Source organism: Apostichopus japonicus, chromosome 23, assembly GCF_037975245.1.
Source record: "Apostichopus japonicus isolate 1M-3 chromosome 23, ASM3797524v1, whole genome shotgun sequence".
NCBI classification, from domain to species: Eukaryota; Metazoa; Echinodermata; class Holothuroidea; order Aspidochirotida; family Stichopodidae; genus Apostichopus; species Apostichopus japonicus.
Window position 1 is genome coordinate 10,193,294 of NC_092583.1, and position 14,318 is coordinate 10,207,611.

General features: G+C 36.4%; 1 protein-coding gene across 3 annotated transcripts in view; it reads right to left on the minus strand.

Moving 5' to 3' along the window:
• LOC139964934 (uncharacterized) overlaps positions 1 to 13,000 on the minus strand; it is a 28,074-nt gene extending 15,074 nt beyond the window's left edge. For all 3 annotated transcript variants that reach the window (XR_011792130.1, XM_071967021.1, XM_071967020.1), the window contains exons 1-5: positions 12,549 to 13,000; positions 6,512 to 6,660; positions 2,115 to 2,200; positions 1,621 to 1,714; positions 1,125 to 1,465 (exon numbers count right to left, since the gene is read on the minus strand). Coding sequence is in view for 2 of the 3 variants with exons in the window: in XM_071967021.1 (XP_071823122.1) it covers positions 1,125 to 1,465; positions 1,621 to 1,714; positions 2,115 to 2,200; positions 6,512 to 6,599 (609 nt within the window). In the remaining variant the exon portion in view is untranslated. The remainder of the gene's footprint in view (positions 1 to 1,124; positions 1,466 to 1,620; positions 1,715 to 2,114; positions 2,201 to 6,511; positions 6,661 to 12,548) is intronic.
• Between the last annotated feature and the right edge of the window lie 1,318 nt (positions 13,001 to 14,318).

The following is a 14,318-nucleotide window of genomic DNA, read 5'->3' on the forward strand; positions in this document are numbered from 1 at the left end:
CATATATATCCAAATAAAACTATATAAGATTTCAATATACGCTGTTCGATATGGCTTATATTACACCGTATTTGTTCAGTGCGGTAATAAATGGATTTAAATGGCACCTTTATCGAATTATCTCGTCATATCGAACTATATAGGCAAATAGTCCATTCTTATGCGGCCTTAGCCTCGAGAATAACCCGCAAAAGGTCGCAAACGGCGGTAAACAGACATTAATTATAAAGAAAGTGGTGTTAATTGGCACATTCGTTATCGTGCATAGTGTAGCTATGTCAGAGCGGAATACAGTGATACTATCATTACCTACAACCTGTTTATACGTTGAATTATTTACATGTTATATCCTAGCCTGTATATCTGTACGCAAAGACAGTTTAAAGGATTCGGGAATGAAGTTTTGAGTTCATTCTATGATTAAAAACCCATATACCTATTCCCCAGTGTTGATATAAATGGGTTAATCGAAACAACCAAAACTCACGTGACTATACGCTTTATTAGAATGCATTATACCTGTCATTAAACGAGGGCGCACTTTTGTATCTAGTGAGTTTCACATATACGTGGCGAATGTATATGGCGAAGAATATCGTAACGAAAATCGTCATTAGACCAATACAGTTGATGCAAGGTAAGTTAAAATGTGCGAAAAAACTCCAACTGGACGGGAATGAAATATAATGACGACGGCAAAGAAGATGACAAAATATGTAATTAACGATAACAAAAAAACAACAACAAAAACAACAACAAGAATGACAATGATGACGACAACAAAGGAAACCAAAAACAACAATAGCAATACAAACAAGAAAGCAATGGAATTGACAGCACGAACAACAATACAAAAAAATGATTAAACAGCAGCAGCAACAACAACCAGTTTAGAGAAATAAAGTTAGTTATACAAAGGATGGATGGATGGACTCAATAAATCTGATGCAATAAAACTGGTTATATACTAAGGACGAACCGAAACGTAACCCCAACGGATTTTATGACTCCTGTTATATTTGATATGATGTTATTAACTCTAAAACGGATAGAGTACATTTTCAATCTGTCAATCTAAGAAACAAGAAGAACCGTAAGTGTTAATTAAGATTGGAGAGACTTACCTTTTTACATTTAATCTTGCAGACACCATCCGGTTCCCCTGTGTGGGTATTATTGTCAGACACCGAACCGACGGTATCCCGGTTTCTACTTGTTGTAACTGGTGGCGTCGGGGGCATAGGAGGAGGTGGTATTATAGGGGTTGTCATCGCTGAAGTGCGGGATGGTTTAGTCATTTTCACCGTAATTAACGAGTTATTGCTTTCAGATGGGGGAGGAGGAGGTGTTATAGGAGGTGGCAGTAGACGTATTATAACTGTCTGAGTGTTCATGGACGTCGGGGCTTCCGTAGGAGTAACAACCGGTAACTCGCTTTCTAGTAAATTCTTGTTTCTGTGATCGCCTAATTTTGGCAAAAAAACAAACAAGAGCAAGAACGGAGAATGAATTTATTGCGCAATGCTCGGGCATGTTAATTGATCTGTCCGTTAATTAGGAATGTTGACGACAGTGTGAAATCATGACATGATTTTTAACGGGAAAAAGAAATCCGCTTACCTCTACAAATTGGACAACACTTTTTGGGTCTGGGCGAAGGATCTCGGCAATCAAGCTGAGGGCATTGCCGAACTCTGCATCTTAAGATTCCTCTCTATGTAAACAGAAATAGAAGGAAATTTTTTGTTTGTAGTTTTTAATTCTCATTCAATTTCATTTTTTATGTGATACCAATGGAGTAACAACACGGATGGGGCCATCTGGGCCAGGGGCCAAGGAAAAGAAAAAGCACTGGGCCATTGGATATACGTAATACACCAACCAGGTATAGGTGTTAGATTACAACGAATGAAAGACCTGCTTTTCATTGTTCCTGTGAATCAATTTCTGACTCAGCGATTGCGTGTCAATGTCGCCGGGCTTCCATTAAGGTATGCCTCGAACTGTGTAGCGGCGTGTATGTATGTATAGATGTTGTTTAATTTAGAGGAAGCCGAAAACTTATGAATAGCTTTAATTTATTATAAGTTATATTAAATAAAAGAAATATTTACCCTGCAGAAACAACGTTCACAAGGATTGTCGTCAGAGATAGCCATTTCACCATGTTGTATAATGTCGCCATTGTACTCACAAGCATCTGTATTTCAAAACATAATTCAAAACTCAACAGGATGATAAGGTAACGAAAGGGGACAAAGCGTAATGGGGTGTGCAAAATATAAGATGAAGAGCCCCCTCCCCCTCCCCTCCGTATGCGAACAGTTAATACAGGTGCATAATATTCTGTGTCGTATGGAGAACGTTACTATTAAACGATGTCTTTTAACTATTTAGTCTAGTTGTGTTGTATCTGAGAAACTGACTGGATGGTATGTAAGCTAGACTAAGTCCAGCCGCTTTAATTGATGAGATGTTTGTCATAGTCATTTAAAGTGGTATATTGAAGAACAACCTGGATTAATAAGATATTTTCAACAATCTACAACACATCGAAATAAGTTGATTACATAAAGTCATTCTTTAATATAAGTCAAGTGTCATCCATGGTATTATAATCAACGATGTATACTAGTCACATGTCATCCATTGTACGATTACATTCAGCAATGTATACTAGTCACATGTCATCCATTGCACGATTACAGTCAGCGATGTTTACTAGTCACATGTCATCCATTTTACGATTACAGTCAGCGATGTATTCTAGTCACATGTCATCCATTGTACGATTGCAGTCAGCGATGTATACTAGTCACATGTCATTCATTGTACGATTACAGTCAGCGATGTATACTAGTCACATGTCATCCATTGTACACAGTCAGCGGTGCATACTAGTCACGTGTCATCCATTGTACGATTACAGTCAGCGATGTATACTAGTCACATGTCATCCATTGTATGATTACAGTCAGCGATGTATACTAGTCACATGTCATCCATTGTACACAGTCAGCGGTGCATACTAGTCACGTGTCATCCATTGTACACAGTCAGCGGTGCATACTAGTCACGTGTCATCCATTGTACGATTACAGTCAGCGATGTATACTAGTCACATGTCATCCATTGTATGATTACAGTCAGCGATGTATACTAGTCACATGTCATCCATTGTACACAGTCAGCGGTGCATACTAGTCACGTGTCATCCATTGTACGATTACAGTCAGCGATGTATACTAGTCACATGTCATCCATTGTATGATTACAGTCAGCGATGTATACTAGTCACATGTCATCCATTGTACACAGTCAGCGATGCATACTAGTCACATGTCATCCATTGTACGATTACAGTCAGCGATGTATACTAATCACGTGTCATCCATTGTATGATTACAGTCAGCGATGTATACTAGTCACATGTCATCCATTGTATGATTACAGTCAGCGATGTATACTAGTCACATGTCATCCATTGTACACAGTCAGCGGTGCATACTAGTCACGTGTCATCCATTGTACGATTACAGTCAGCGATGTATACTAGTCACATGTCATCCATTGTATGATTACAGTCAGCGATGTATACTAGTCACATGTCATCCATTGTACACAGTCAGCGGTGCATACTAGTCACGTGTCATCCATTGTACACAGTCAGCGGTGCATACTAGTCACATGTCATCCATTGTACGATTACAGTCAGCGATGTATACTAGTCACATGTCATCCATTGTACGATTACAGTCAGCGATGTATACTAGTCACATGTCATCCATTGTACACAGTCAGCGATGCATACTAGTCACATGTCATCCATTGTACGATTACAGTCAGCGATGTATACTAATCACGTGTCATCCATTGTATGATTACAGTCAGCGATGTATACTAGTCACATGTCATCCATTGTATGATTACAGTCAGCGATGTATACTAGTCACATGTCATCCATTGTACACAGTCAGCGGTGCATACTAGTCACATGTCATCCATTGTATGATTACAGTCAGCGATGTATACTAGTCACATGTCATCCATTGTACGATTACAGTCAGCGATGTATACTAGTCACGTGTCATCCATTGTATGCTTACAGTCAGCGATGTATACTAGTCACGTGTCATCCATTGTATGATTACAGTCAGCGATATATACTAGTCACATGTCATCCATTGTATGATTACAGTCAGCGATGTATACTAGTCACGTGTCATCCATTGTATGATTACAGTCAGCGATGTATACTAGTCACGTGTCATCCATTGTATGATTACAGTCAGCGGTGCATACTAGTCACTTGTCATTCATTGTATGATTACAGTCAGCGATGTATACTAGTTACATGTCATCCATTGTATGATTACAGTCAGCGATGTATACTAGTCACATGTCATCCATTGTATGATTACAGTCAGCGATGTATACTAGTCACATGTCATCCATTGTATGATTACAGTCAGCGATGTATACTTGTCACATGTCATCCATTGTACGATTACAGTCAGCGATGTATACTAGTCACATGTCATCCATTGTACGATTACAGTCAGCGATGTATACTAGTCACATGTCATCCATTGTACGATTACAGTCAGCGATGTATACTAGTCACATGTCATCCATTGTACGATTACAGTCAGCGATGTATACTAGTCACATGTCATCCATTGTACGATTACAGTCAGCGATGTATACTAGTCACATGTCATCCATTGTATGATTACAGTCAGCGGTGTATACTAGTCACATGTCATCCATTGTACGATAACAGTCAGCGATGTATACCAGTCACATGTCATTCACAGTATGATTACAGTCAGCGATGTATACTAGTCACATGTCATCCATTGTATGATTACAGTCAGCGATGTATACCAGTCACATGTCATTCACAGTATGATTACAGTCAGCGATGTATACTAGTCACATGTCATCCATTGTATGATTACAGTCAGCGATGTATACCAGTCACATGTCATTCACAGTATGATTACAGTCAGCGATGTATACTAGTCACATGTCATCCATTGTATGATACAGTCAGCGATGTATACTAGTCACATGTCACCCATTGTACGATTACAGCAAGCGATGTATACTAGTCACATATCACTCATTGTACGATTACATTCAGCGATGTATACTAGTCACATGTCATCCATTGTATGATTACAGTCAGCGACTTCTTTTCAATCTCCTCAAAACGTATCACGCTACAGCTTGTTTTGATGACGTCACCACATATTGTGACGTGATATAGTTAACCATCACCTTGCCACATATTATTTATTCTATACAACGGATGCTCCCTGTACGTACTTTAGTTGATGTTTTCTCAAGTTAACAGATATAGCTATCTTATAGGTCGACACTCAACACGGCAAGTATTTAAGAATGGCTTCCCTTTTAGATCTCATTGGAACCCATGCGGAGTTACACAGCTAAACTTGATTGGTATCTAATTTACCGTCTTGATAACCTTACCGTGTAAATAAGACCAGACAGCAGTAGTCGAGTCTCATTTGACGCAAATGAAATGTGTAGTAAGTACTTGCGTGTGTTAACCTATAGATAATGTATGGTATCTATTCCCTTAACGAAGGGACCCCGTATAGGTGATACTTTACTTGACGTAACGCCGTCATAACCATATGCTTATCATACAGTCTCAATGTTAGGGGACTGGACTAAATTTAGAGTGGCTCAAGTTGTTTAATAGTTTTCGTGCCAAGAGTGTATCTTGGCTGACTTCCCTTAAATAGTACCCATATAGCTTATGTTGTATATAGTATATCTATTGCCTATATCGAAGGATCCCCATCCGTACGTGACTACTTCACTTGACGTAACACCGCCACGATCGCATGGTTACAGTCTCAACTTAAGGGGACTACAGGGTTGAGAAGGTCTTTTGGTTAAGATTACATCTAATATTTGGCTAAGATGTCAGGTAATATCTGTTGAGACTATCTTATAGGAGTCGTGTACATATAATACTAAGCTAACATCACATCATCGTCACAACCACGTGGGTTACAGTCCCGATGCAAAAGAGGTCTGAGACTAAAGAAACAATAATAATAACTACATCAGTTCCATGATATTTTCATGCACATGTGTACTTTATCTTGAGTGACTATTCTTCAAGAGTACCTAATAGAGTCATACACATACATACATTCGCAGACATACATATACATATACAGTGAAACGGTAATCCTGCATTATCTGGATACGTTAGTGACTATACGTCCTCGGGGGAAAATATAGGATAATAAAGTATTTTCATCCTTATTATTACACGTAGGGGACTAAAGGCAAAATGGGGGCAAGATAACAGAATTGTCCCCTTGGCACGACGTGGCATTCGACGTCGCTGTATTACTACAGGTAAAGTGTTTTTGTGTACATATATAACCGCCAGAAAGATACCAATACACACGTATATGAATCAATACATAGCAAGTAGAATGAACCATGTATTATATTTATACCGTACCTGACAGCTGTTTCACACCTATGTTATCACTACCAGTTGGCGAAAGGTAAAAAACCAATGTTAGAACAAATATGGCAATAGTATCCATTTTGCTCTTAATTTAATAATGCGTTCTTTTCTTCGTCAAAGATATCTCTTCATTTCAAATTCTGCAAAGGAAAAGAATGAATTAGAAAATATTAAATATATTATTATTCTGGTTGTGTCTGTATAGAATCGAAGGCGAGTAATATTAAGTACTCAATACTTCGCGTTCATTCGTGAAAAAAAAAGAAGTTAAGGGAAGGTTTTAATTTCATCACTTACCATATTTTTTTGTAGTCAATCCGATGTATATATGTTTGGTGAAGTTAGCGACACAACTCATGCAAAAGCTGATGTAGGGTTTACATTGGTATTGATCCAAATGTGCTAGAATGGTCAGATATTGGTCACTCATGCTCAAATTTCAACGACCATTTTCTGCATGTCACATGAGTTTTTCCTCCGTTTCTGAGAAATTGATTTTTCTAATTGAACACTCCTCATTGTCTGGCAACGACTTGTAGAGTTAGAACCTCCAGGAAATGGTCTAGTTTGAAAATTTCTAGCAATTTTTTAGCATGACTTGTTTGCTTAATTTTTGGGGCAATACTGACGATCTTTAAAGCAATTTTTTTAAATTTAATTTTATTAAATATTTTGATTTTTTTTATACTTAAATCCCATACCAATTAAAGTCAGTAACTTGAATAAACGAAGTTTAATTTCAGATAATGGAATACAAGTCTAAAGTTTGACTTGTTTATGTATTTGTTTTAACTGTGCTTCCTATGCAGTTACTATGAAAGTGTCTGGACGAAAAAATATGGAGGATTAAACTATACGTTCGTTATTTATTCACGACCCTTCGTTTGATGAAAAAGTCAAGACCATTGCCTTAGTTTTATTTATACTCTCTAGATTCAGTAGTACTCTCTAGATTCAGTAATACTCTCTAGATCTGAAAAATTGTGTTAAAAACTGAAAAAGCTGCTTTTAAAGCTGTAATTCCTATTCAAATGATCAATTACGTCATAACTTTCTATTTGAATGTGTTTGGTTCTGACAGTACCGTATCGTATTATCCAATGGGCAGACGAGGCACACATTTCAAGGAGCTCCCGAGTTCAAGGAGCCCTCCAGGGTCTAGGGGGTCGGGGAGGTCTCTATAAACACTTTCAGGCAATACATACCACTGACTTTCATATTTTCGTGTTGTGACTGCAAAACTTAATAAGCTGGGGAGGAAGGGAGGAGAAGGGGGTGGCACATGCTGCCTGAAGACTCAAGGATGGGTTAATATGGGCACTGAGTACTGATGTAGCAAACAGTGTTTAGGAGCGATATTTCAAAACTCGTCTGAAATCTACAATCATTCACAATAATAAGCAATATTTAGGGTGCGATAGAAAAATTGTACCTGAAATTGTTCAATTTTTATTGCATGTTATACAATCCCAAATTATTGTACGATAAATCTTCAGTAAAATTTAGCAACTAAATTTGAAATATATAATTCATTATCATATTGATTAAATCATCATAATAATAGTAAACAATAAATAAACTGTAGCAGGAGAAAACCAACCACAGAAGTCATTTGGTAGAGCGACTATTGTCAAGAGCAAACCATGAAGTAACAGATAAAGTCTCAGCCAGACACGACCGGAAGAGACTGTTTCCGATAGCAGAACTTTACATGGTTCCGAAGCAATTAACTGTTTAACTATATTTTATCAACGGAAGATATAGCTTGTGTACGAGTTTTGGGTGATGCATCTTTTTCTACGGTTTTTAATCTTTTTTTTTTTATTAGACTGTCGTGAAAAATGTTTGTAAAACTTTGGTTAGGCTTAAAATTAATGCTATTCCTTATGGTTAGGCTACTGAATTGGGATGCATGAAACTACTGTTATATCGGTATTAAACACAAAAAGGTATTTCTAGAATGTGATTGGTTCTGACAGTACCGTATTAGCCAATGGGCAGACGCGGCAATCTTTACTAGGAGCACCCGAGTTCAAGGGCGCTCCAAGGTGTAGAAGGATACTTCTAGATCGCCATTTTGGATTTCAAAGTGATTCGACTATACCAGAAGTCAGTGCACGCCATGCATGTTCTCCGCGATGTTAATATATCATAGTTGAGCGGTGTCAACATGTTGACCGGTGGAAAGATACATTTGTAAATATATTTGAAAGCAGCTGATTGTGTTTATATTAGCAATATTTTCTATTAGCAATAATTGTTTGAAAGAACACTATAACAGATTTAGCCCCAACTCATATATGCAAAGTAGGGGTATAGGATTGATGCATATAGGCTTATATTATGCATGGATTGTTTTGAAAATTTAAGATGTTGCCACAAGACTTAATAGACATCTTTTGTGACATAAATACAACGTCTGACATGCAGCTAGAGGGAGAATAATACTGTCATGCAACCAACTACTTTAAAATGTTTTTGTTCTATTTATAAAGAACTCTTAAATAACAACAAAAAACCGTGAAAAAAGTATAAAAAGCAACATAAGATATAGCGACAGGTCTGCAAAAGGCACTCTTTACTAACGTTTGTAAATTTATAGGCCGCTTCATAATTCAGAACATGGAGGATTTACACACAGCCGTATTTCATTCATCCTCTCTTAATCTTTCCTTATTTAAGAAAAACATCCCTGCTTCTTACTCTTTCTTCACCTTCAGGTGGAAAGATAATCTAATTTCGTCGTAAGGGGTGTTTTTGTGTTAGTTAACCTAACTCTGCATAGCCATAGTATTGAATATATCTGTCTGAATGGGTGTGTGCGTATGTGTATGTGAGAGAGATGTTTCTCTTTCTGACGATTCTTTTGTACAATATTTTACTCTGCTGAAATGTTTCGGTGGTGACAGAATGACAAAGAAAAATGTACGTTCCTTTATTAAAATGTTGATTTTGAAGACGTGCACGAAGTGGGTTTTTTTTTGGGGGGGGGTGGGAGTTATTAATACGCCCGTTTCCGATTAAGTTCGGGGCATGAAGCTTTAAGAAAGGTCCAAATGTGTATCAAGGATTTTGTTAAAGGAGAGGTGTAGCTCTGAGGTCGGTTAAGCTGACTCCCACATAGCAGGATCTGCCGTCCTCCTCCAGGAAAGCTTTAGAAATTTAAACGTCCAACAGTCAAATGATGCATTCTGAAGGATATATATATATATATATATATATATACTTTAATTAATAAATGACCCATAATTAATCATATTCTTGATTACTGTTTTATGTTGTAAGGATGGGGGGGGGGGGAGAAGGGGGCGGGAGGCTGTACACCGGGAGTCTAATTCTCCCCTGACTTAACTAAAACAAAACCCTATGACTGAACGACCCCCACCCCCGCCCTTTCTTCGCACGCCAATATGTAAGTCTTTCCTAAGTGCGACATTTCAAATGTCTTCATTGATCCAAAACCTCAAGGAAAACGTTTGAATATATTTTATCCATCCGGAAGCAACACCGATGTATATATAGACTAATATTCATACTATATATATATATATATATATATATATATATATATATAAATATATATATATATATATATATAAATACATATATATATAAATATATGTATATTTGTATATATATATATATATATATATATATATATATATATATATATATATATATATATATGCTGATAATTGTTCAGTATTTAATTATGGCAATACTTTACTCTGACCACCCGGGTATGTAGCCATTGCTAAAAATACGTTAAGCAATTATGTACTAACGAATGTCCTTTATTAATTTCAATGCTTTTTGAATATTCCAATCACTGTATGAAACTACTCGGGCGGTCGATTCATAGGTATATTTGCATTACGATTATTGCTATATGTAGCGTGTATGTCTGTGGTATAGTAAACTACATGACGAGAAATGTCAAGGCATTTTAATACAAGAATATATACTAGTAAGTAAAATACATGTTGGAAATATGCAGCAGAGAATTGTGAGGAAAAACTAGGAAATAAAAGGAATATATGACTGTAAATCGAAATATGAAAGGAAATTTTAGTACGTATAGCAGTCTAAAAATAATTAAAATAATGAATTCTCAATTATGTGTAATTAATTAGTTTTGTTGTTGTGATAGGCATTTTCCTTTTGAATGTTATTGTTATTTTGTTTCAATAGATAACGTTCTTGATATACTATATATGCTGAGAACATTACAGGTTGCATAGTATACACAATGTGGAGACACTCGGCTACTCAGTAGTTCAGGGCAACTATCAATTCCTTAATATCACACGCATAGATGATTGCATAAACGTATATTTCCCTTGATAATTATGTCAGACATTCGTGTTATTCTGTACATAGTAATACGCTATACAGATATTGAAACAGTATCTGTACAGTGATACGACTGGACCAAAACAACCGCACAAAAACAAAATAAAAAATAAACCGTTGAGGGATGATAATACTTGCACCAAATAAGCGAAATATACGACATTCTTGCAGTTGTCAACTGTAACATAATGACATAAAATTCCCCACACGATTCCTTAGCCAAATACCGTGGTGCTTTTTTTTTTTTATTTTACATGCAATGGTGGTTTGCAAACAAAGAAGCTATATTTGCTAAATTTAAGGTTATGACTCTGTTTTACATATATTATAACATCTGTCGTCACGAAAATGTATAGGCTAATAAATGTAGGCTTATAAACTGATATAAGGCTGATAAACTTTAAATATACAATTTTTATAAACTATTATAATATAGGTTTATAAACTATTAACTATTATTACTACTACTATATACTAGTAGTTATAAATACTGATCAACTCAAGGCCGTAATGAACAGAGATAACATTTTCATACATCTTTAACAACAACGTTTTGTCGAACACTATTTCTATTAAAGAAAGAAAAATAACAAAGTGTTTCATTTGATGAAAACAATATCAAAGACTACAGTCTTGTTTATGAATTGATATGCAAAGCTACATATCCCAAACAGAAAAAAAGAGAGAGAGAGAGACAAACGAACAAATGTCAAAGAAAGCAAAAAAGGTTCAAACTCTTTTTGAAATCTTCTTCTATAAAATATAGCATCTCAAAAGTTACTGATGATGGTCCATGCAGTTAATATCCCATTTGGATAACCTCCGGCTTATGGTCATCTAATGAAGATGAACACAACGTATAATGTGCTGGCTTTTAATCGATTTTAGTTTTAAATTTGTAATATATAAAGGCAATTGTTTTATATTTACAGTAACCGTTACCAACAATTGTTGATGTTATTTTTATCACTTACAAAACCAAAATACATATACGGGACACCCACATGTAACGTATACAGTAGCCTGCAGCAGTGTTAGTGCAATTGTCATATACAGTAATATTACTGCTTTGTTGTTTATAAACATGACCGGATTGAGCTTGTGGGGGAACGGGGCCAGGCGATTACTGGGGCTGGGGGAGGCTTTCATTATATACCCTGTTAATAAAGAAATAATATAAATTTTACAAACCAATAATCGTTAGAGGTTTCAAATAAATGATCAACTTACAATCAGTGTAAAATGCTTTAGGATGAGACTATATATACAGTACATATCGTGTACGATATCATATCGCCATATTGTTATAAGACAGCAGTTTTTAATGTCGATGTTTTTTGTGGTGGAAGGTGGGGAGGGGGGGGGGTTCTTGAATGCTCCGGAGGCCCGACCTAAAATCGGCACTGCTTAAAAAGTGGAAAGGTATATATATACTAATTATCTAAAGTTGAGATAAACACAATCACCTCCCAATTGATCCCACACTCATGTATCAATTAATGCTAATAAGACTGTTTTTCTTTCATTTGACCCGTAAATTAGTATTAACTCATCTTGGTGTTGGCCATATCGCACCTCACTCTACCAGCCGACACCGACGGAAGCCTATCTCTCATAATAAGGCCAATCTAAATAGTAACCGACGATTTACTAATGCAAAAAAAGAAGAACTTACCTCTTTTTTTCTACCCGTGACCTGGAAAATTTCGTAACTTGCTTGTGTCAACAATACAGAACAACAGCTTCTCCTCACGTAATATATGTAGCTCAAAGTAAAATAATTTGTTTCCTTTAATTCACCATCCTCTCAATGTCATGATAAGCAACCGTTTGTATATAATTCAAGCTCTGACTTTATCAGCAATCTAAATTAAACTGTGGTTGAAGAAGGATACGTGTGTAGGAACGTCTGCTTATTAAGTCTGCTTAATATCTATGGATAACTCCACCTCTCTGTCGCTCTCTCCACTTTCCTCCTCTTCAATATCTCTCTGTCGATTCTTCTACTCTATACAGCTGAACCGTCCGTTATATGTTGTATCGATCTCATAATTTCATTACAAAGTACGAGTGGCCGTGTAACACTGTGCAACATTTAACGCTGAAGAAGTCAGTGTGTGTACATATAGATATATATACTGATGCAGGCGGCTTTGTAAAAGGCAAAACGAATTGATGTTACGAGGTCATCTATATAACAATAACAAAGTGAACGTTTATGTTTAATGTTAATAGTGGCAATAACGATGTATATTATATATCAGAAGTATAATCCTGTATAGTAAATGGATTATGTCATTTGTCTCATCTTCTGAAGATATCTCCCCATAAATTAATTGAGAGCGTTAACCCTGTGAATGAATTTACTACTATGAGTATATGGAAACTGTCCGGCCAAAAAAAGTTATATTGGCGCCGGTGTAAACATTCCAATGGCACATGATAAGGGGTGCAGTAAAGGCGTCATTTAAAAATAAAATGTTATAGTTGACACATTAAACGTAACACGTGAAATGTTAGCATTAAATTGTTATATACTGTACGTCATTAGCTCATCTGGGAAATTCTTGATATACACCAGCCCTTCGAAATGAAGCTATTTCGAAACTTTAAATCTCCAGTCAACCATGCTTAATTATGTGTTTGTACCCTCTTAACTACTAAAGCCATTTATATATAATATGAGACTTATGTAAAAACAGTATTACACATACTAGATGTAATGACGTATAATGGTGATGGTGGTGGTTTGCAGTGGAGGAGGGGGGGGGGGGGGGTCGGTTCCCTCTTTCATCACCAATGGTACAGGTTTCTCATGAATTTCACTTTTTTTTTGTCCCTTTGCCAAAAGAGATACTAAGCCCCGCCCCTCATTTGCAACCGTTAAAAAAATCTGGGCATTTGACATTATTTGAACGATATCGTAAAAAGAATATATGACATTCATGCGGGCATCAGCTAAAGTACGGCATACAGTTTAATTAATGTAAATATTAGCAAATCTCATGAGTATCATTTTGTCTATTATTTTTTTATTGCATGGCGTGGGTGAAGTACTGATACACTGAAAACTTAAATTGGTTCACCGACTAACATAACGTTAGTCCATCTGGTGCCTCTCCCGACTTACATAGCCTTAGTCAGTTGCTATACCGACTAATTTATTCCTTAGTCAGTTGGATTTCTTAGTCGGTCAGCTTAGTCCGTCAGCTTAGTCGATCAACAATTTCTTAGTCGGTAAATGTATATTAGTCAGTTACATTAGTTGGTGACATTAGTCGGTCCTTACCGACTAATTTATATGAGCCACCGACTAGTTTATAGCAGGTTTTACATTAGTCAGGATGGTGCCTCTCCCGACTAATCTTTCTTAGTCGGTATCGACTGACTAGTTGCACTGACTAGAATCACTGAAAGAATTAAACCCAACTAGTTTCACTGACTA